The 25,603-nt window shown below is 38.4% G+C and overlaps 2 protein-coding genes across 2 annotated transcripts; both read left to right on the top strand.

Annotated features, from left to right (window-relative positions):
- Positions 1 to 474: 474 nt before the first annotated feature.
- LOC134799953 (uncharacterized) lies at positions 475 to 18,882 on the top strand. The gene is made up of 12 exons (XM_063772383.1): positions 475 to 634; positions 3,298 to 3,539; positions 4,577 to 4,745; positions 5,148 to 5,344; positions 6,419 to 6,557; positions 6,999 to 7,129; positions 7,639 to 7,888; positions 8,644 to 9,093; positions 9,911 to 10,041; positions 10,806 to 10,947; positions 17,636 to 17,769; positions 18,713 to 18,882. The coding sequence occupies exons 1-12, from the start codon at positions 544 to 546 to the stop codon at positions 18,845 to 18,847; spliced, it is 2,211 nt and encodes a 736-aa protein (XP_063628453.1). The 5' UTR covers positions 475 to 543; the 3' UTR covers positions 18,848 to 18,882.
- Positions 18,883 to 20,521: 1,639 nt separating this feature from the next.
- On the top strand, positions 20,522 to 24,051 carry LOC134799954 (endoplasmic reticulum resident protein 29). Its single transcript, XM_063772384.1, has 2 exons — positions 20,522 to 21,203; positions 21,491 to 24,051. Exons 1-2 carry the CDS (start codon positions 20,658 to 20,660, stop codon positions 21,695 to 21,697), a joined length of 753 nt encoding a protein of 250 aa, XP_063628454.1. The 5' UTR covers positions 20,522 to 20,657; the 3' UTR covers positions 21,698 to 24,051.
- Positions 24,052 to 25,603: the final 1,552 nt, after the last annotated feature.

Here is a 25,603-nt window from a genome sequence, read left to right on the forward strand (position 1 = left end):
GGGGCGCACGAGGTTGAATGCTGATAGCGACCTCAAGCAGCTGGCATTCGTTAGTGGTTTTAGACGGGAGTCCCACCACTGCTGGTTAGTCCGTTATTATCTCTCGTCATACAAACTTTTGTGTAGAACCAGATGATAGTCTTGATTCAGCCAATTATCAATATCCGACTTATATTATTTAGGTATATCAATTATTTAGAAGAATATGTACCTATAGTCCTGACAATTGTGAGATTTATAACCATGAAATTAAAAATCAGCTGATTTAGTCGCTAGGTTTGAAAATTTTCATATGAAAAAATTCAATATACCGAAAATGCAACCAAATTAATAGCCTATATTTAGGAAGCTGTCAATTAACGGCTACTACTGGTGCATAATAGTATTTTTCTGTATTCTTTTACTCAAAACCAATAATATTTTACTTGCTATACATAATCGAAAACTATAAAATGCGCAATCTCATTTTCAGACGAGAAATTTCACAACAATTTTATATCTTGACACTGCATAAAATGTTAGTATAATAGTAACTTTTTCATAATGTTAAGTCTTTTCAAAACAGTATTTTTATTTTATTTTTCAAGTATATTAGTAGAATGTTCACACCCAGGAAGTCTATCTGTCCGTAAACGTATGTAACTAAGTATTTACATTAATTTTACATTGTAAGCTTAAATCAAAAAAGCTTAGCTCCAGTAAAACTCAACTTTTTATGAATTTATAAATAAATTATATCACAAGGATGTTGATTTCGTACTTTTTGCTGTTATTTATGAAAAATGAGTGAATGTTTTATTTATGCTGCAATTATAAAAGAACCACAGTTTAATAAACCCCTGACTTAATGTCAGGAAAAGAATCAATTTTACATAGAAATTGTAAGGTAAACGTACTAGTGCTCGACATGCTAATGCCTTATAGATGACACCTTGCTGTCACCTCTATTGACAATGACTTAAGTTTCAAGATGACATGTACTGGAACCGCATCGAGCACCAATACGCTTACCTTACACTAAAATAAAAGCACCCGATTTCAATTTATTTCAATGGTTTCTCGTAAGATGCTGTGTTTTCGAGAACCTTTACAATCACCAGCAAATCCCTAGGAGTTCACGTACTTACTACCACAGTTTCAGAGACTCAGTTTAAAACGTTTTTCCAAATTAGGATTTTAGTTTATAACAATGCCGGGATAATTCGAGGAAGATGATGAGATGTCAACCATATAACGCAGGAGCGGTATTCTAATTGTAAAGTCAGTTAAGCTTTTGATTTAGACATAATATGATCGCTGATAGGTGCACGAAAGATTATAACCACAGGATTACAGTAAGGTAGGTATATAATGAGCACGTATAAGGGGAAACCTTCACGGCTCGCTCGTTATCACACTTCATTAGTTTCATTACACTTTACACGTCGGACCTTTCACCAAATATGCCTTAGTGAATTAATAATAGGTTACATCGACAATGAGCTCCACCATATGCTTGTTTATCTATTGATTGATAAAGTTATATAATTACCTTAATAAAGTGTTAACATCAACGGTAAGAGCTAGTTTAATGTAACTTTTCTACTAATATAGATATTGGGTGGACGACATATATATATATATATATATATATATATATATATATATATATATATATATATATATATTAATATAGATATTCGGATGATTGCGGGTCACGTCTGGATGAGATTACGAGTAGCTCAGCTGCCTAGCCAACGTGACGATCGCTTGCGCTTCGCCACCGAATCGCTTGCGGGTCACGTCTGGATGAGATTACGAGTATCTCAGCTGCCTAGCCAACGTGACGACCGCTTGCGCTTCGCCGTCGAATCGCTTGAGGGTCACGTCTGCATGAGATTACGAGTAGGACTTGCAATTCGAATATTCGAATATGTCGAATATTCGACCTGTTTTGATATTCGAATATTCGGCCGCTCAGGTTTCGAATATTCGAATATTTTTTATTACTAGGTAAAATCTATTTTCATCCGTTATAGTTACAGTTTCTGTGTATTTTGCCGGGTATTAACAGTGAATGAGGAACCGTAGGTACCCAAATGCGAAGGAAATAATGTTTTTACTGTATTCCTCTCAATAGGCTTCGTGAATACAGTTAAACCTAAGAACCTAACTCAATTTCAAAGGAAACGAAATCAAAAAGTATGTTTTATTACGGTGCGGCTAATGCTTTTTCTAGGTACAAGTAACTTTACGTAAGTTTTAAGATAAAGGGTCATTTTGTTTATTGAGTAAAAGCGTACCTTAAGCGAATATTCGAAGTCTAAACCTTGCCCTTTATCGCAATTCACGAATTTGATCATACCAAACCTACCGAACTAGGTAATCTAACCATGCACCTTTAGCTATAACGAATGATCCACCCCGTAGTCAGCCAACTTTTTCCCTTAAATATTCCAATACCAAACTTATTATATAACAGCCGACCATTAGGAATCAAAACTAAACTTGCCAAGACTAATAAAGTCAATAAAGATTCAAAATACAATGGAATTAAAGGCCATTTTACAGGCTTCTTAACGACAAGAAGTTAATTTAAATCAGAAAATGATTAGTGATTACCTACTAAAATGTTTTCTCTCTTACATACGTGTTTGGATGGTTAAAGTTATATTAATTCACGCAACGACGCATTTATAATAAAAAGTTTTATCAAGAAATATTGGAAATGTCTAATTTTTGCGTTTTAGGTACTTACTTGCTTTTATAAACGTGGGTATTTCAGAGTAGGATGATAAAATCTAGTCAATAAGTGGATTTCTGCAAAATATCATTAATTTTAGCAATATGTGAAAAAAGCTTTTGAATAAAACGATAATAAACCGATTTTTCGTTCCTTTTCTTATTTTTTTTAAATATTCGAATAATTATTCGAATATTCGAATATATCGTCAGAAAAAGTCGAATATTCGAATACCTGAAAGTTTCGAATATTTGCAAGCCCTAATTACGAGTAGCTCAGCTGCCTAGCCAACGTGACGATCGCTTGCGCTTCGCCATCGAATCGCTTTGTGTCTCTCTATAACTCTTCCATATTAGTGTGACAGTGACACAGTTACTTTGCGTTTTGTTACGGAGCGTTAGGGATTGGCATGTTGTCTACGGGGCCAAGACCGCTACAACAAGCTTAAGAAGGCTTATGCTTAGCAGTTCTCGACAGCGGAATTTAAGATTTAAGCTGATTCCTTACATAATCAAAGTAGCTTTTATCGCTCTTAAATGTCCTGTCTTTCCAATATAAAAAAATATATTTCACAGTTAACCGACAGCTAATTGCAAGAAAACGACAGAACACTCTGGACCTATGTCAAATGTTTAACGTTGAAACCGATAAGGTGCAAAGTGAACTTCTGGGTCACAATCGAGTTAAAAGAGCCGCTCCGGCGGTGGATCCTGTAGACAGAGTAGAGAACATCGTCGACAAACTATACGATGAACCAGAGGATGGGCAAAAGGTCGAGTACAGAAAGAAAAATCGAACCACTACAGCTAAGCCCGAGGTACAGTACTTACAACCCTTAAATCGATAACGACCACTATACTGGACATCCCAAGAAAATAAATCTCACTAGATATAATAGAATTAAATTTTCTGATAATTTGGCTAGCCAGAATAAACTCAAGAAAAATTATAAAGGGTCATATAAAGAAATTCCACACGTAGCACCCCCTTATCTGTTTACATAGTTCTTGAGTTCTAGTTAATGTTAAAATGATAATAATAGTTAGGGTCGGTTGCACCAAGCCGTCTGTCACCGTTAAGAGTTTGCTAAATTTTATCGTATGGAAAATTTCATAGTTCACTGCTGACGAGTGACGTTAATCTGTCACACTGAAGCTCAAAGACGGACTGAAACTCTACCTGTTACATGCCTGTACGTCTACCATCAGTTTTGACATTGACATATACGCTCACGTCTACGTAACTTACTTTCTATGCATCTCACTCGTACTCGCATATGCGAGCAATAGTGCAAGCGAGATGTACAGAAAGTAAATTACGTAGACGTGAGCGTTATGTCAATGTTGAAACTGATGGTAGAGGCTCTGGTGTAAATATGGTACCTACCTGTAATTTATTTGGCTTAGGTACCTAGGTATACCTAGATATATCTAATCAAATTATTATTTTTTAACATTTATATTGGGGTATGTTAATTCTATATTATGCTGATTTTAAGTAAACCATCACTACTAACAGGTTGTAGCATTAAAATTAGGTTGTGATATATTTAATAATGTATAAAAAATGTTGGAGTACAATTACCCAGTGGGGGGTAAAGTAGGCACATTTTACGGTACACGATTACATACATTTCAGTCGATAGAAAATTGAATCGAAAATGCCACCAATCTCCCAGCTCATACCTCACTTACTTATTAGGGACTTCCAGTGAGTATTTAGGGTCTAGAATCCTTGTAGGTATGTTTGTAGGGTCGGCAACGATTATGGGACTCCACTGGAGTGGAATTGCAAGCGCCCATAGGCTGCGGTGACTGCTTAAAATCAGGCGGGTTAAAAATCACTTTCTTTTAGGCAGAGAAATCCGGAAGAAGGTTCGATTTCGCTCCAGCCATTTTGGATGTCAATATTTTGGAGGAAAAAGAAAGCAAAGTGACGCTAGACGGAAAAACAGTTCCGGTACCATGGCACAAGTATTGGAAACACGGCATCATCCCGTATTTCATCGACTCGAACACATACGGTAATCAACGCAGACTAAATTCGGATTATAGTCATAGTCATAGTCATAGTCATTTATTTGATAAAACCGGTTTACATGTCAAAGATGATAATTATAATGATTCCCAACAGATTACAGTATTGTAAAATGATTGAGTTAAAATTAGATCACAATATGATAAAAATAAAATATTAGTAAAAATGTGCAATTATACAACCATAATTAGTCACTTCACGAATTCATCCGAATAAATTATAAATTATATAAAGTAAACCAAAACTACGGCAATTCAATTAGGTATTCTACGTCTAACTAATAATGTTCCATCGTCAATACATACCATTAGTAAAACTTATTGCAGTAACATAAGGTCTACTAATTGCTGTTAGTTCACAGCGATATTACTAAAATATTGTTCTACAGATACGTTCCTAGCCGAAAAAATAACGAAAGCTTTCGACACCTTCGAGCAAAGTACCTGCATACGTTTACAACGACTGAGAGAGAGGCCCACGGATAAAGCATCTTTACAAAACGTCCAATGGCTCTACATCACCAACCCTTCCGGCACTCGGCAATGTGTGCATAGCAACGAGATGAAAACTATCTCAGGAGTTCAGGTACTCTGGCATTTTTAAGGCATTTATGGTCAAATCAGTGCCATCGTCTCGCTTTTATCACCGTACCTCTCGCCAAAATAGCAAAGCTTATTCCCTCTTCTTAGATACTTTGGCACATCAAGAATACTCGCTTAGAGCATCTCACTCGTTTCTTTATTTCTTATTCTTCTCCTGAAGTATTTCTTTTGGGCTACGACATGAGGTTCTTCAAGAAGAGCGCATAAATGACTCCTCCTATGTTGCTTAACACATTCAGTGCCGAAAACCCGACTATCGGGTATTTTATGATTTCGTTCACCTATATATGACTAAATGTTTGTGGCCTGGCGCGGATATCTTGTATGGCTGGGTGGCAATAAATGTGTTAGGTCTATGGGCGACGGTGGCCGATTCTGATCGGGCAGCTCGTCTGCTCGTTTGCTGACTATCATGAAAAAAATGTATCGATCACTGCACACACATTACTCCTTTTTCCAGCATATGGGACAAATGTATGTATGTATGTATGTAAACACTTTATTGTACATAAGACAGGTCTCCTAATCAGGTCAAATCAAGTCTACAAATGTTATGTTATGTAAATGTGTGTGCTTGAATCATGTTATCAGCCATTCATTTTCATATCCTGATTTTGATTGAGTTCTCGCCAGTCGCTTGCTTGGACTTTACACAGATGTGTGTCTATCTTTTCAAACCATCGATATCAGGGGTTACCGACCCAATAATAGCATGCGTTAATTATTGATTCACGACTTGATTTCTGACCGATAAGAATTTATGCTCTTCATTCTCAAATGTGCTCATTCCAAAAAAGTTTATGGATTTAACTGACGATTATGTCACAGGGCGGACACGTCATACATCAACAATCATTTTCGTTTATATGTGTGCGCGGCACGTCTGTATACGCGTCACTGTGTATGTGTGGGTAAGTAGCTTTACTGAGAGGACGTCAGAAGTCCGCCAGATTCATGTCGCGGCCAGTCGCGGGGCGAGGTAATGCGAGTCGGGGCGGGGCGGTGCGTGGCCATTCTGTATGATAATACTATTACTTATTCTGTGATTATGTTTCAGTGGGTAGTATTCGGCTACGACTGTATGTCCGAAGGCCAGATCATGCACGAAGTCATGCACATCCTGGGATTCTCTCACGAGCACGTGCGCGAGGACCGTGATCAATATCTCACTGTCATGTGGGACAATATTAAACCAGGCAAGTTTCTTGATCATTTAAGTTTGTAGGTCATATAGGCTCAGCAACCCGAATGCCAATAATAATTAGATTGTTACCATTGCCACTTTTCCCGACAGTGTAGGCCTGTAGGGTTGGTTGCACCAAACCGTCTGTAGACGTCAAAGCGTTCGCAAAATTTTATTACATTAAAGTTTCATAGTTATCTGCTGAGTGATGTTGATCAGTCCGTAAATTGTGGTTGGTGCAACCGGCCATTAGTCTGTAAATTTATTGCTGACCATTCTGGATTAATGTACTGCATGGTGGCTGCTGGTGAATGATATTATACATTACACACTTAATGACTCAGCTTTCAAATACTTATGGGTATGCACTTATATCAATTAAACGGTATAATCTTTGAAATACAACGGCATAAGCCTTTATATGTTATATTTGTCATACTGGTTGAATGTCCAGGCTACAAGAAATTCTTCGAGATTCAGCACCGTCCAGCGATATTGTCTTCTCTTCCCTACGACTACGAGAGTGTTCTACATTACCCGCCAAGAGCATTCTCCAAAAATGGCAAATTCACCCTTGTTGCCGAGGTTAGTAACAAGAGAATTCATCATATTTACGTGTAGAAGGTAGCTGGGTTTATACATATGTATTTTTCAGTTTTACTAACTTAACCCTTTACCAGGGTGACATTTCAAAAACGACATTCGTATATGTCAATCTTACTCTTCGAAAATGGAACACATTTTTTAAGTGCCGCATGTGGGAAGTATATATCCCTTAACCTGGTAAGGGTTAACCAAGAAAATAAGCTTCATGCAGCCAATCCTTCGACCAATTCTTAGCTTATCATAATAACTTCTTACCAACCACCTCGGTTAAACGGTAGAACTATAATTGGGTGTCTCTAGCGACAACAAAGCGGTTCCTTTTTTGTTCGGAGGCCGAATCTGGCACTGCAAAGGGCTAATACCTTCAGTATTCTTGGGAAGTTGGGACTTCTTGGGACCATACCAAAATCGGAGATTTTTTTTTTGTTTCCAAACGGGTTAACATTCCGTAAAATTAGTTAAACTTGACTCTGCTCTATATATTTTAGAATGGAATTGACTTTGGTCAACGCGTGGGACTAAGTGAGATAGACATAGAAAAGGTATCAATGATCTTTGGCGGCGAGTGCATAGATCGAAACAGGCACTACTTGGAAACCACCTGCCCTACTGTCATCGCCTCGAGACTACAGAAGCAAACAAACAAAGCGACACAGGGAGATATTAATAATTATTTCCGTGACAGATTATGGCCGTACGGAATAGTTAACTATAAACTCAAAGACCGGATTGAGTTCTGTAAGTTTGCTTGATTTATCTCCTCTGGGTGGAAAACGTTAATTATTGACATACAGTAGAATCCGCTTATAATGACATCGAAGGGAAGTGACAAATCCGTCATACTAAGCGGATGTCATATAAAGCATAGTTGATTAACTTCTTATTTTTGTTATTTTTTCCAAATTAATCTCAAAATCTTCTGTCAGAGATGAATTTTACTAACCTTGTGCTAATTATCAACTTGTCACTGAGAATCGAAACTAAAACACCGCACGCACCAAACGTCCTCACAGAGAGAGACGTGGGGATGGCCAGACATAATTTCATAAAAATAGGATTTATAGGTCATAATAAGCGATTTGTCACTATAAGCGAAGTCATTTTATTCGACTTTGTCACAAAGAATTTTATATGAAAATTAACCAAACATCGCACAGTAATTACGTGATAGTAAGCGGTTGGTCAGTATAAGCGGAGTCATAATAAACGTATTCCACTTATAACTCATATACCTAACTTAATTTTTAGATACACTAACTAATAAACTTTAATTTCATAACTGGAAGTCAGTTAAGACTTCCTGCGCAGACGAATTTAACCAACCCGTACTTAAATGAGATTGCGTCGTTTTATTGGTCGTACGAAGCAACGGTCTCCTTTTCAGCTTAGGCATACAAATTACCTAACTAAATAAACCTAAGAATAAAACTAAATTCAATCTAAAATCGTAACTAGATCTAAAATCAAAAAACATATAAATTGTTAAATTACAGCTATTGAAGAAAGACAAAATATCGAAGAAGTAATAAAACATATCGAAAAAGAAACCTGTATTGAATTCAGAGATTTTTCAAAAGACGACGAAGCCGATACAACCACAAATAATGATGCAAATAATGATGTGATTGAGGCCGATGACGGCAATCAAATACCAATGAAGAACGAAGACGCTAAACTACTGAATCATGAAGCAAACAGATTGTATAAGAGCTCAGCCTCGTCAGAATCAAAGGAATCAGATTCATCACGTTCATCAGAGTCATCCACGTCAGTAGAATTCGATAAACTCTCACAAAACCAATCTCACAATAATACCGTCTTACAGAATAATGGTGTTGGTTTATGGGCTAATATGACGAGAAAAAATGCTATTAACAATAATGTAGAGCCGGTTAATGACAAGACATCTAGAACGGACACTTCTAAACAAAACAATGAGTCAGGTAAGAAACAGAAAGAGAAAACAAAGTTGTTTATAAGACTATATAAGATAAAGATAAAATAAGTTTATTGCACACAAAACAGGCAGTAGGTACAATACATAGGTTGTTGTGACATCGGGTGGGTGCATAGCATGGGTTAAATAGAGCCTATGACTAGTTATAGTCGGTCAAACCAATTTGTCAGTCAGTAAGAACCAGGAGAACTATATTTATCCTTTTCTTTTGGGTGCTAGTACTAGTGTAAGACAAAGATAGTATGATTCTCTCTGTCTATGATTGAAATGAGACAGTACTTGGACAAACATAAAGGCAGAGGAACTTATTAACTCTCCCACCAAAAAGGGTTATAACGAGTATATTCAACTTGTCGTCTGACACTTTCAGTTATCTTGCTGCTGTAAAAGGGACAAGGAATTAACTTATACGTTTCTCTCTCCCTCTTAGCAGAAAGTGTACTGAAAAAGGATTGATGATTAACCCTTGAAATAAAACTTAAATTACATGTGATACTTAAATTGTACGTATTTTGTCTCTTTATCAGATATATTATATGTTAGAAAAGGACAAGCAAATTAAAACTAAAGCAATCGCGAAATGCTAGTGAAGCATCTCCGTTTCGTCTTGGGTATAAAATGCTTTCGTATATCAGGCTTATCCGCACATACAGGACGCTTTACTTAACCGATTTCAGAGTAATTTTGTGAGCAGATTCAATAATTTTGTCGAATCTTTTTTTGGAAATTAAAAAATCATGGCGCAGCAAAGGGGGTTTGCAAAATCTTCATCTCACTAGTTAATAAGGGCGTATATGTTTCAGAAAGCAAACGTTTCCGCAGAGCCGCGCCTCCATCGCCGGCGCGACGGCACGCCGACGATCTGTTGGTGCTGACCCGCTCACCGGAACCGGGTTGTCGGTGTCCGGAGCCTGGCCGTGCCAGCGCGAATAAGGTAAGGCAATCTTCCCATTGGATGCTGATCCCCTTTAATATTCGAGCGGAACATCGCTATATACTAGCATAGCGCTGTCTTGCTTAAATTAGCCATCAGTTGTGAGCGACTATGAGGTGGCCAACATTAAGCGTCCAGACGCAATATGTTAAAATAGTCATATATGACATTGCTGGAGTGACGCGCGGATTCCGTTACAGTGTGTAAAATGTGTAAGGCCGGATCCCGGAAAACGAGCCATGCAAGGTGCACCACTCCAAACAAATCATATCTGGTATGCGTATTACAAGAGATGGTGGAGAAGTTGGGATGACGCCTGGAAGTATCAATTAAGTATGATGTAAACATAATAAAATAATCATAACCGAACGGTTCTGATTCTAAAGAAAATAGCTTTCTATATGGGGCATTATCTATGAAAAGGGACCTTATTGTCGATGGCGCTTACGCCGCACAGCGTCACGCGGCATTGTATTTATATCGGAGCATCGTTAATAATGGCGTAATATGGTGTGATGATATCATCTGAACGACTAAATATGCAGTGGATGAGATTAGCATCAAGACGAGCAGAGAGATCGAGTGTTCGTTCACGTACCTGGACCAGCACAACTCGCACGACTACGACTCCTAATCGCATGCGATTTCAGTTACATTGCGGACTGTGGTTACGTCCAATTCAACCGACCGATCAAAACCCGCAATGTAATGAAACTCGCATCCAAGTTCTCGCATCATCTAAATCAGCCCTATACCTTTCACAGGAGCTGGTAATCACGGCGGACTGCTTCAACTCCGTTAACGACCTGCTGCACGTGTTCGTGCACGTGCTCGGCCTGGACCATCAGCACAACTCGCACGATCGAGACGACTTCCTCGCTATCAACTGGGCTAACGTGTCTAAGAGTGAGTTTCTTGGGCTACGTTAAAAGCAAGTAGATTTTATTTTTGATGGCCTGAATTCAATGTCATATCTACAGGTCTTTTTAGTAGAAAGATTTATGTGGTTATTATGCACTTCTGACTTAGGTATGTATCATGTGTGACTGTATGTGTTCAGAATAAATAAAATAAATAATAAATAAAATACATAATATGCTGAGTGACATATGCTACTTGTAATTAATAACTTTGTTGTTTTTATATATGCTAAACCAATTTTTTTTTATCTACATAATTAAAAGAAGCCTTTATCAATGAGACATGTCGGCTCCGTTGGGCCTCTACATTACAGAGTTTCAATACAAAATTTTGTTAAGAGCTCCATTATTCCGGCGTTGTTATGCCATGGATACTCTACCACACCTCCGACACTGGCGATCAAATGTATGAAACAAACGCGTTCCTACGCAGTCAGTCTAAGCTCGTGTAGGTGAACGCGTACCATGTTTGTGTGAGTGAGATAAGACGTGCTAGGGTTCCCGCCATTTTGTTGTCAAGTTCGATGGCCTCAATGACTCAAAACTCATTGCGCGTATTAGGAAGAAATAAGAACCGTATTATTCTGTAAGGTGGGTATCTAAGCTCGATTTATTCAATAGTTTTCCTATTTTGAATCAGTATAAACGAAGTAACAAAATTTTTGTAAGGAAATTCAGGCCACCGGTCAAAATATTACGTAAGTTGAAAACATGATTTTTTGTTCATATAGATATTGTGTTGTTTTCAGTGTGATCTGATAGGTTTTGTTTAATATTTCAATATTTTACGTGGCCTCCGCTCTGCGTACCGCGTCGTCGCGTCCTTGCCAGCCGGTAACTGTGAGGTAACCGAGAGCGGGTGGGCGGCACTTTCAACGGGAGGCAGGGAGTGTCCATACTGTACGTTAGTACTAGGGCTCGCGGTCGTGTCCGGGTTTCGTGTACACGTGTTCGGTACCCGTTTCCGAACTACACGTACACGGTTTTCTGACCCGTTCTACACGTGTAGTCGTGCACACGTGTAATTAAGATCCGTGTATCCGGGTACCCGTGTACCCGTGTACACGGCGAAACGGACCTTAAATACACGCGGGCCTAACCCGTCCTTGGCGTGTAGCGGAGATTGTAGTAATGTATATATGGATGTTCAATGTGATTGATATGTGTTGTACCAATTTAATTTATTTTTCACCTCAGCAGCTCGAACAAGGGTACTTTGCTAACAGTGAGCAAAATGCGATTTTGTTAAAGGAAAATATAACATATTCCGTTCGTGGTAGTTTCAGTCAGAGATGGGCAAAATTCATTTGAATGACGAATTACGAATGAGAATTACCAAATCATTCGCGAATGACGAATAATTTTTTCGAATGATCATTCGTGTTCAATTCATTCGCGAATAATTTATTCGGCGAATAAAATAGCCCACGAATAAATTATTTGCGAATAATATTGTCGAATAGTTAGCTTACAAAATAACTATTTAGCTGTTTTATATCCCAATAGTAAAAAGAAAATGTTTTCTATCGGTTTATCTGGTTGGTTGATTTGAGGTGTGGAAACTGGGAATACGCCTCATGTATTGGCGGTCACGTGGGGCGAGAACAACTGGAAATACACCAATAATGGGGGTATTCCAGTTTGTCCCCTTCGGGAACATGTGGGAAAAGACAAACAATCTTTCCCATTTGTCCCCACTTCATTGAAGCAGGAACAAATAGGAACACACCATTAACGGGTGTATTCTTATTGTTCCCCGATGGGAATAGGCGCTGCATATAAAACATTTCCATTTGTCCCTCATGTATGGCGTAGGTCACGTGGATAGGGGACAAATGGGATTACAACAATAATGCACCCATTATAACCAATAATGGGTGTATGCCCATTTGTCCCCGCGGGGAACATATAGTAAAAGAAGCCGCATATAAATATTTCCCATTTGTTCCCACCTTATTTTTGTAAGGACAAAAGGGAACACACCATTTTCGGATGTATTCCCATTTGTCCCCGCCGGGTACAGAAGTGATAGGATTTGCATATAAATATTTCCCATCTGTACCCTCCTTATTGGTGTGGGGACAAATGGGAACACACCATTTTCGGAAGAATTCCTATTTGTCCACGCCGCGAGAGACATTTGGGAAAAGACGCTGCATAGAAATCTTTTGTATCGGCACCAAATGGGAACACCAATATCGGGGACAAATGGGAACACCAAAACTCATATAAAACATTCCCATTTGTCCCCGCCTCATGTATGGCGTAGTTCACGTGAATCGGGGACAAATGGGGATACACCAATAATGCACCCATCATTACCAATAATGGGTGAATTCCCATTTGTCTCCGCGGGGAATATATGTGAAGACCCTGCATAGAAATATTTTCCATTTTTCTCCACCTTATTGGGGTGGGGATAATTGGGAACACAATTTTCGGATGTATTCCCATTAGTCTACGTCGGGAACTGATGGAATAGGTGCTGCATATAAATCGTACCCATTTGTCTCCGCCTCGGGGACAAACGGGAACACCAATATCGGGGACAAATGGGAACATAAAACTCATATACAACATGCACATTTGTGCCCGCCTCATGTATGGTGTAGGTCACGTGAATCGGGGACAAATGGGAATACACAAATAATGCACCCGTCATTACCAATAATGGTCGAATTCCCATTTGTCTCCGCGGGGAACATATGTGAAGACCCTGCATAAAAATATTTTCCATTTTTCCCCACCTTATTGGGGTGGGGATAATTGGGAACACAATTTTCGGATGTATTCCCATTTGTCTACGTCGGGAACTGATGGAATAGGTGCTGCATATAAATCGTACCCATTTGTCTCCGCCTCACGTATGGCGGCGGTCACGTAGGGCAGGAACAAATAGGAATACACCAATAAAGAGTGTATTCCCATTTGTTCCCGCGAGAAACTTATGGGGAAAGACGCTGCATAGAAATCTTTTGAGGTGGGGACAAATGGCAACGCCAATATCGGGGACAAATGGGAACACCAAAATTTATATAAACATTCCCATTTGTCCCCGCCTCGTGCATGGCGTAGGTCACGTGAATTGGAGACAAATGGGAATACACCAATAATGCACCCATTATTGGTGTATTCCCATATTACTAATAATTACCAATAATGGGTGAATTCCCATTTATCTCCGCGGGGAACATATGGGTAGACCCTACATAATAATATTTTACACAAATATCGGATGTATTCTCACTTGTCCCGGCCGGGAACAAATGGGAATAGGCGCTGCATATAAACAATTCCCATTTGTCCCCACCATGGATGGCGACGGTCAGTTGGGGCCTTTCCCAAAATTTTCCTTGGCTCTAAAATACGCTGCAGTTGCATACCTATTCAGATTTGCCATCTGAGTGTGTATTACAAAAATCCTTCGTGTAATTTATTCGAATAATTCATTTCTTATTCGAAATTCTAAACGAATGGTTTATTCGCGAATATTAATCTCACCATAATTATTTAGATTAAAAATGATTCGAATAATGCCCAACTCTGGTTTCAGTAAGCATAAGCATAACTATCTACTTTTGTATTAAATAATCATTTAGGTTTATATAACACTTTAAACTCTCGCGTTTTGTACACATATTTAATTACACAAACGGGTCTACCGCGATATAATTTCATTGTTTTTACCTTTAATTCCGACGTTTCAGCTGAGTTTCACCAGCTGTGGTCACGGAAAGACTGACGTCCCAACAAATGGTAACATGGTGGTGGTGGTATTTAGGTTTACTTTAATTATCAAAAAACTACATCAATGAAGAAACTGAAATACCAACAATGAAGTCAACGGTTACTGAGATATTGTTAATTTTAATCTTATGATTATTGAAACAAATTGTACTTACCTACATATTATTGACATTACAAATCAATCCAGTAAAACTGCAAAGTAGGTAATCGAATCTTCCTAACCTTCCACATATTCAATCGTATGTCTTCATAGCACGAATCTCCGCTACACGAGAGTGAAGGGTCGAACCGGCGGGTAAATAAGATCCGTTATTTCGTGTATCCGTGTACCCGTGTACACGGGTACCCGTGTAAACGTTTCCGAATCCGGGCGGGTTCGTGTAGTTCGGGTTCTTAAGCCCGGCGGGCTTAAGAACACGGGTACCCGTGTCAGCGTGTAACACGTGTATCGGGAGCTCTAGTTAGTACTCTTTACAGAAGAGTGAATTTTGTAATAAAGTGTTATGGGGAGTGAGAAGCCCTGAACAGATTGCTAAATACTCAGAGCTATGTAATGACTATTTAAAGGTAGTTGATTTTCCGCAGGAACTTCACTACTGTGCGGATAATATGTGTCGGGATATTTCACACAGAAGTATTATTAATCAACTATACTGTGACATAATGGGCGCGCTAAGTCGAGCATCTGTAGAAAGTAGTGTACATAAGTCATATGGGAAAAATAAACGTAAAAGCATTTTGGGCTGGAATAAACATGTATCAAACAGTCACAAGCAAGCTAGGGTAGATTTTTTGACATATGTATTACATGGGAAACCCAAGAGTGGTCCTATTTATGAAAAAATGTGCTCTAGTCGTAAAATTTTTAAATCTAGGCTTAAGTTCTGCCAAAACAATCAAGAGCAGATTAAGTTTGACATATTAGCAACACAACATGCGACTAAACAGTTTAGTAAATTCTGGAAAAGCACCAAAAAATTAAATTGTAAACCAAGTTTGTCGGTTAGTGTAGATGGCATTAGTGAACCCAAAGATGTTGCTAACATGTTCAGGGATTATTTTAAGGTGGAGCCCCCTTATCAACCCGTGCGGGAGGGGTTCAATGCTGAGTCCAATGTGAACATTACGTCAATTGTAGTCTCCGCTAAAGACGTTAGACTAGCTATAGCTAATATGAAAAGAGGTAAGTCTCCTGGGCACGACGGGCTCAGCATTGAACACCTTCAACACGCGGGTTCGCACATTGAGCGGTTATTATCTATGCTGTTCACGCTATGCTTGAGACACACATATTTACCTCCTGATTTGATGAAAACTGTCGTCGTACCCCTTGTTAAAAATTCTACAGGAGATCTCGCGGATAAAAGTAACTATAGGCCGATATCTTTGGCAACAGTCACCGCTAAGGTACTAGATAGGTTTCTTGACACTTGTTTAAACCAACATGTTAAATTAAATGATGCCCAATTTGGTTTCCGTGAAGGACTATCTACGGAAAGTGCAATATTAGCCTTAAAACATACAGTAAGCTATTATGTTAAGAGAAATACGCCTGTTTATGCCTGTTTCTTGGATATTTCTAAGGCTTTCGATACCGTGTCGTATGATATACTGTGGTCAAAATTGAAGGAGACAGGCATAAATCCGGCTGTGACGGGAATCATGTCGCACTGGTATAGCAAGCAGATAAACATGGTAAAATGGGCTAAAGAATATTCGGATCCGTATGTGCTAAAGTGCGGGGTGAGGCAAGGGGGGCTAACCTCGCCTAGACTGTTTAGTATGTACATAAATGAACTGATTGAGGGGCTCAGCAGTACTCATGCCGGTTGTAGAATTGATGACGTTTGTGTAAATAATATTAGTTATGCCGACGACATGGTGCTGTTGAGCCCATCAGTATCAGGGCTAAAAAAGCTAATCGATACATGCGAGATGTACGCGCAGCAGCACGGTTTGAAATACAACGCTGCCAAAAGCGAGTTCATGATTTTCAGGGGTAAAATAAAGTGTCCAGCCTACACGCCCAAAATAATGTTGAACGGAGTCCCTTTGAATCGTGTCACACATTTCAAATACCTTGGGCATATTGTGACCGAGGACCTGAAAGACGATCTCGATATCGAACGGGAGCGCAGGGCGTTGTCGGTCCGAGGCGGGATGCTGGCGCACAGGTTCGCACGCTGCAGTGCCCAAGTGAAGCTCACTTTATTTAGAGCTTACTGTCAAAGTTTTTATACGTGTGGCCTGTGGGCCAGTTTCAAGCTGAAGACCTATAATACCCTGCGTATCCAATATAATAACATTTTCAGAATGCTGTTTGGGCTTCCTCGATTCTGCAGCGCCTCTGGGATGTTTGGCGATGCTAGCGTAGAGGACTTTTATGCCATAGTAAGGAAGAAGACGGCATCTGTGGTGATGCGGATGAGGGGGAGCTCAAATAGCATCCTGAGAATGATAGCAGAGAGGTGGGACTCGGATATTCTCCGGCGATATACCGACCTTCATGTCTTACGACCTAGAAAATAAGTATGTTTATTATGTTTTAAGTTTACTAATGTAGTTTTATAAGTGTCTTGTAACTAACAATCTATGGATCTCAGGAATCTGAAAATAAATAATTTTTATTTTTATTTTATTTTTATTTATATTTATTTATTTATTATACTGTGACTCTACTAACGGAGCTAGGAGATGATGATGAGTCTTGTGCTGTGTGTCAACTCTATTAATACTTGGAGCAGCTCTCAGTTGAGATACTTGTGATACAGTCGATAGTTTTAATTTATGACCCATTTTGTACCTTGTCACAGTGGCAATAGTATGAGGTCTCTAGCGACTTTCATTTTGATTGTCACTGTGACTAGGTACGAAATGGGTCATAAATTAATACTTTTGACCGTACTAAGACAACTTAAACTCCGCAGCTTTAGAAATGGAAATGCAGACCAAGCTACCGCCGGCAGCGTCTGTTGGCTTCGCCTACGACTACCAGAGCGTGATGCACTATCCCTGGCTAGACATCACTAATGGTGTCACCAGCATCATGTATCCTATATGGGTGAGAATACCTACATATTCTTTTGGACTAAACCAGGCGTGGCTCACTCCGAGATTTCGTCGCGGTAAGTAAATACATGCGGCCCACACCAATTTTGGTGTCTAGCAGTAGTACCGCTACGGAACCCCTGCTCGCGCTTGCGCCACCTTGCGGTCATACTCGTATCTGTCATAATAGACGCGTTTTGTTAGAGAGTGAACCTTCTGTACCTAGTACCTACTATTATTTATTCTGTGACTAAACCAGGTCATGAGCATTAATGCTTTGACAAATAGTAAGATGCTTCTTGTCGATTGGCGATGGTTTTTACGTACTTATTAAATCTACTTGTAGCTTTAAAGCGGGATCTAATAACGTTTCCAATAAGCAATAGGTATTTTAAATGAGTCTGTCTATGTAAACCAAACCATACCAAACTGTTCGCACTTCGTATTTTTTGGAAGGAACGAATATATTGAACACGTTTTAAAACTTGACATATGGTTGTGCTAGCCCCGCGACGATAGACTAAGAAAAACTTTCGGCGCTGGTGCGAAACACCTAAAGGCCCCAGTACACAATGGGCCATCGCCGGCCACTCCAAGGGACGCAGCCATGCGGTAGAATGAGATAGCAATATCACTTGCTCCCTCTAACGCATAAATGCGTCCCTTGGAGTGGCCGGCGATGGCCCATTGTGTACTGGGGCCTTAAACCAATTAATGGATGACACAACATATTAAACGCTGACTTAAGCTCGGTTTTCCTAGGATAGCGGTGCCGTCATATAGCGGCTTTCTCCATACAAAATAATACGGCTAAATATGGATGTCACAGTATTTTGTATGGAGACGGCCCCTATGTGACGGCATCACTATCCTAGGAAACCAGAGCATTAGGCTCCCCATTTTGTTCATAACGTTTAGTCATTTATAGACTTGCCTAATTTTTTTATATTTTTCAGAACGACGGCTGGGCTATGGGTCACTGGCAAGGCCTGAGCTCAATCGATGTACAGAAACTGAACCTGCTGTACTTCGGGCAATGCCAAGCGAGGAAGAAAGCCATGGCTGATTTAATAAATAAAAAGAAACTTTGATAAAGTTCAAGAGAATATAGTGAGAGTTGAATAAACTTGTTTAATTTATTTATTTACCTTAATAAATAATAAGTCTTTCTCGTATAGGGAAAAATGGTGTTCCCGGTGTTGCGCACATCTATAAGGAGGCATGCGAAGAGCTGAATCCTACGCTTAGAGGCCTTTTCGACGATTTGAAGAATTGTAAGGGGTACTGATGCGTGACTGATGCTTGACTGAGTTATGAGTGTACAGTTGTGCACCCCTTCATAAGTTTCCATGTAACTTATTTGCCTACTTATACCAAAAAGACTGACTGAACGACATCTTAAGTATTATTGTAGTGTTGTAAAAATATTGTGACAACAAACTTGACTGTTGAAACGATTAGTGGGAACAGGAGTTTCAAACGTTAGCGTATCTTTTTCCGCTGCTGTAGCTCTTTCTCTACAGGGGTACGAAACTCCTGACTTCGGGCAAACTCGGCTCCGTTCGGCTCAGCATTGCTCCGAGCAACTATTAGGGTTGACACAACTTGATGTCCATTTGCGCACGACCACAGATAAGATAATGGCTTGAATTTTGACAACCCAAAATAGCAGAAAGGGATAGTGCCATATATTATAAAGGGATAGCATGATACGACCCTGAACCGCTGTCAAACTTCGGTTTTGTAGGAAGTTGCCTTTCTGTGCCGTAGTACTATTACTTATTCTGTGGCTCAACATACCTAGTGGACTCTACGTGTAGCTCTCTACATAAATACCTATACCTATAAGATAAAATTTACCCATGGCTCCGTTTGTGTGGGATTCGGCCTTTGTGGTCTTGGCTCACCGGTGTTTGTCCTTGAAAAAGCATTCTTTTGTACATGCTTGATTTTATCTGAATCTGTTCAGTAATTTGACTGGAAAAAGGAAAGTTACTTCCGCATTTGGGATATTAATATACTTACCATTAAGCGTCCTGAATGGGTGTTTGCCACCATTTAAAATTATAATAATAGCTGGTTTCGTATATGTACCTACTCACGACTGCTGCGTTGCACCTGATCACCAAAAACCTGCTGGATAATGCAATCAGTTACTTACTTACCTACTTACATAAATACTTCCTTTTCACTAGTCCTCGAAGGCTGCATGTTTTGATTTGTTGTGGAATATTTAAAAATACCAATAATTTACAATTTTTTTTAATCAGACATTGCCTTGTCAAATTGAAACCATATTGAACTTTTTTTGTAAATGAGAACTGTCACGTAAACAATATCTACCGGCATTTACGTTGACCAATCCCAAAAAAACACGGCCATGTGTCAAAAGAAATTTCAAGTAAATAGTCCGTTCCACGCATTGTAATTATTATCGAAATAATTCAAAAGTTTTACATCCTTCATCTAAAATACCATAAATATAGAAGAATACGTAAAGAATTTTTTTATTCTATTCTATATTTTTCATTATATTTAGATGAATTGTTTAATATAAAGCAAAATATATTTAGGGAAATAGTAGTATATATACCTAAGTGAAAAAGGAGTAGAATTAGCGTGAAACGAAATAAAATTTACGATTTTTGGTCAAACAATTCGACCAATAGAAATAAGATATGACATGGATATAACAAATGACACTGCCGCTATGATTGGTCATTTTTTTAAATGAGCGCATATAAAACAAACTGCTGTCATTGTCAATAAATTCATGCTAATAGGTTGACTGACCGATACTATTCCTTGTATTTGAAGAATCAACTTCATACAGTATTCGTCTATCCACGTCGCAAACTATTATTTTTACAACTACAGCCTATTCCCTAATCGACATTGACGATGCAGTGGTACCTGCTTGCCTTATGCCTCGTGTTTCTCCTGCCACCAGCGTACTCTAATTCTCTCAGCGGTACGGTGGAATTAAACGATTATACCTTTGATAAGATCCTCAAAAAGTTTGATGCTACGCTGGTAAAGTTTGATGTGGCGTTCCCCTATGGCGACAAGCACGACGCTTACACCGCACTGGCAAAGGACGCGAAGGAAGAGGACGATTTTCTGATCGCCGAAGTGGGAGTGAAGGATTACGGAGACAGGGATAACGAAGCGTTGGCGAAGAAGTACGGCGCTACGAAGGACAATTTCCCGGTTGTGAAGCTATTTATAAAGGGGAAGAAGGAGCCGATCACTTACAACCCGGATAAAGAGATTACCAGCGATGAGCTTCGTCGTTTCGTGCGAGAACACACCGGGGTGCACCTGAGCCTGCCGGGCTGCGTGCGGAGCCTTGATAAGCTGGCCGTCAAGTTCATGAAGGCTGACAATGAAGACAGGAAGAAAATTCTCGAAGATGGTGAAGATACCTTCAAAAAATTGCCTAGCAAGGTAAGTTAGAATCATCAATTGAATTTTCTAGATTATTTCTTGACAATTGTTAAAAATACCTTTGAATAACCCTTTGTTTGGTCAACTTCTGCAGCAGGAATGTCTTTTTGAAATTAATGTAGGTAATTGAACAAAAATAAAAATTGCATCAAATCTAAAAATAAATAATGTGTGCCACTTGAATGGATAATTAAATAGTAAATGTTCTGAAGGTTTCCGGCATATTTTGTACCATCAACTAAAATGCATTATCATGCAATAAATAAAATATTTCCTATAATTTTCAGCAAGCTAACTCTGCAAAGATCTACAAAACTATCTTGGAGAAGATCATTGAGAAAGGTGACGGGTTTGTCAAGACTGAACACGAAAGAATCACCAAGCTGCTCAACGGGAAACTGTCGGAAGAGAAAAAGAAGGAGATGGGACAGAGAATCAACATCCTTCAGACTTTCCAGTTGCATGAGACCAAAGTGGATAAAGAAGAGCTGTGATTTTATTAATTTTTAACTTACACTTAAATTCCTACTAATATAAATTATTCCCTCTTTATACAAATAAGACATGAAGTAACGGAACAATCTAGTATTACTTTATACAGGGTGTCATTTTAAATGATTTTTTGTGTTTTTTGCACTACCAAGACATTCCAAATTCAAAGTAATATATTGCACAATATATTTATGTAATTTTATTTCCTATATGAACTAGGTAACTTGAAACTATTTAAAGCCATAAATGGGTAACACACCTGATCTTGCTAGTTAGGTATTGTCATTTAAAAACTATGTTCATCTTAATAGTGTAGTAAATAAAGGTAGTGGACCCCGCAGTAATTCCTCAGCCAGAAAAAACTTTACAGTATGATAAAGTATCAATAAATAAAAAGTATTGTATAAATATCCAAAGAATAATAGTAATAGTATTTAAGTAAATACCTAAAGTCTTAAATCGTTAATATCTTTTTACGGAAAAATGCTCCGTTCAAACTTTCGTCTCCACCGACAATATTCATGTAACGTATTGCAACAATATATGACATAACAATAAAAAAAATCCCAGCAGAAATACCAATAACTTATTTGGTAAAAAAAATTTCGGACGGAGGAATTACTCGGTTAAATAAATAAACAGCTTTGTATGTTTACGTATAAATACCTAACTTAGTAGTGTTTTTAGGGTTCCGTACCTCAAAACGAAAAAAAAGAACCCTTATAGGATCACTCGTGGGTCTGTCTGTCTGTTTGTCACAGCCTATTTTCTCGGAAACTACTGGACCAATTAAGTTGAAATTTGGTACACATATGTAAATTAGTAACCCAAAGATGGACATATTTTTTGTATAATTTAAAAATACATAGGTTCGAAGTTATTTAAGAAAATACAAATAGCCAAAAAATTACCATTCCCCCTGTATCTCCGAAACTACTGGGTCTAAAATTTTCAAAAAAATACACAAAATAGTTCTTTACCTATAGATGACAGGAAAACCTAGTAGAAATGTGCAGTCAAGCGTGAGTCGGAATTATGTACGGAACCCTAGAAACGCGAGTCAGACTCGCACTTGGCCGGTTTTTTTTTGGATATTTATAATGTTAGTTTCGGCTCATACTATACAATAACCAAGCAAAATTTCATCGACTGAGGAATTAATGCATGGGTCTCCATACAACAACTTGCTTCGTTTACTACCCTATTAAGACAGACATACTGTGTCACAAGACTTTGACATTGTTGTGCTAGCCCAATGGGTGAACTTTTTAAAATGGGTTAGTCGCAACTAGCATAAGATAGGAATAAGTTAATATAGCAACAAACTTGTATTTCACATTTTGACTGAGTGTGGGCCTATCTTAAACCCTCTAATAAATTAGTCTAATTCATTATTAACAAAAATACAAAAATCACACCAGTGTGTGTCAGACTTAATCAACTTTCAGAAGTTTAATATTTCTTGAATATATATTTTCAAATTATATAGAACTCTTTTGTTATACAGTAGGTACTTGGTAATCTGCCTCCTGAAATGTTCACCTATACCATATTGTTTGGACTGCTGGATTATTAGATTTGTATGGATAATAAAGCATATTATAGAAAATAAATTTTACATATCAAATGCAACTGCTCTGTGATCAGGTGTTTGGTTGTGTCACCTGAGTCACTAATAGCCGGAATACCGAGCGCCTACTGTATTTAAGTATGTTTATGTTATTGTTCTCTTACTGAAGAGTTAAAACAGCCCTGACTCCTTTATGACTCATGATTACAGCTAAATTACTCAGCTTCATATCTGACATTTCACGGGTAAAGGTAAATGCGATGCAACTCGACGTCCAACCGCCTTACCTTTACTTGTGGAACGTCACATTTTAACCTTTTGAACGCCAAGAACACCTAAAGGTGTCGTTACTAGTCGTGCCCACCGCGCCAAGGACCACTAGATAAGTGTTATGGCGGACGCTGTCAAAGTAACATTCACACTTACGAGTAGGGTTTACAATAGTTCGATTGCGACTGGGATCTTGGCGTTTGAGTGATGTTTGTGTTTATGACATAAAGCGTTCAAAGGGTTAATACATGTATCACATGTATGATTACCAGAATATGAGCATTGGATTAAATCATACACGTGTTTTGTAACGTGGAAATAATTGCCTCCTTTTTACGGTTCGCCGGTCATAAAACCTGGCTATTGTTTATCCAGTCAATCGAGTTTCACAATAGGCCGAATTGAACTGTTATTGCTCGGCATTGTACTTGTTTGTGTACTTGCAATCTTGCTTGTATCATTTTAATTTTGCACAATGTGTGATGAATGTATGAAATACATTAGTGTGTGAAATTTTATGATTTTTATTTTCCCGTCCCAAGTAGACCGTTCTACACATAAGGAAGGATTTAGGAAAAGCGACTGCCAATGCCAACACATAGGGGAAAACGTCTTATTGGGATTAGTTTAGTTTCCTCAAGATGGTACGAGCCGGGATTCGAACCCACGAAATTCAGGGCAGGCGCTACCTAGCCTAACATTTTTGGGCGTTACTCTATCAAGATATTCCCTAATCTGGATGTAGGAGGAAGACTAATTTATTTTTTCCTGACAAATCGATAAATTTTAGAATTTTACACCAACTGGCACACCTAATTTAAAAGGGTGTATGAATTCGGGCAACTCAAAATGTTGGCTGATTCCGAAAATCACCCATAATTCCATCATTCTTGGAATTACCCGTATTCACTTTATTGATTAAATAAAAACCGTTCTTCACGAATTACATTTATTTTTACGATATTGAATAACACGTAAAACATCTTTAGAAGTTCCGTCACAAAATTAAATCTACCACGAGAAAAGATACCAACGGAATGTAAAAGCAAACATTTTTGATTACTAGAACTCCTATTTTTTTTAATCCTTTGATTGTCACTGCCACATGTGATGGATCGTACGAGGTACAAACCCCAACAGTAATTAAAATTATTCGAGTCAGCTTCGGCGCGTGACATTAAAAGGGTTAAAACATTCAAATCCAATTATGCATAAATGAATCTGTTGCTATATATCACATCAACATATCCATCTATGTTCGGTTAAAAATGCAATTCATTACAACTTGAATACACCACTGCCATACTGTGTACGGTAAATACGATAAAATCACGTACTTCATAATTTTAAATTTGTATTCCAAATCGTATGAAACTACAAAATTCATTTAGCCAGGATAGTAAAATTTCGTCATTTAAAAAAAGCTGGAAAATGCATGGTTAACACTAAACGTAAATTAATAGACCCCATTACCGTGCCGTGGTTGAATAACATTATACTAATCAAATTCTTTTGGACCTCATCCATCCATAGACATACGCAATCTAATAAGAAAAAACTCTTACACTTTCCTAACCCATAAGGGCCGATTTAGACGGCGCGTGAACTCGTATGCGATTTTTAGTTACATTGAGGACTATGGTTACATCCAATTCAGCCGACCAATCAAATACCGCAATGTAATGAAACTCGCATGCGAGTTCTCGCACCGTCTAAATCAGCCTTAAGTTTTTGACTTATAGATGGTCAAGCAAATCTTGTCAGTAGAAAAAGGCGCGAAATTCAAATTTTCTATGAGACGATATCCCTTCGCCCCTACATTTTTGAAATTTGCCGCCTTTTTCTACTGACAAGATCTGCTTGACCAAGTATACTATCCATGGTAACGGGGTCTACACATTGCTTATTCTATCTTGTATTCAATCTGAAATTCAAATCCAAATATCACGACATTCATGCCTACAAGTTAGGGTTTTATTTTAACAACTTAAAACAATGATTAGATACTGTAACATGCAATAAACTTAATAAGCGTTAAGGATAATATTTGAACTAAATTGTGAATTTA

Source organism: Cydia splendana, chromosome 19, assembly GCF_910591565.1.
Source record: "Cydia splendana chromosome 19, ilCydSple1.2, whole genome shotgun sequence".
Lineage (NCBI taxonomy): Eukaryota > Metazoa > Arthropoda > Insecta > Lepidoptera > Tortricidae > Cydia > Cydia splendana.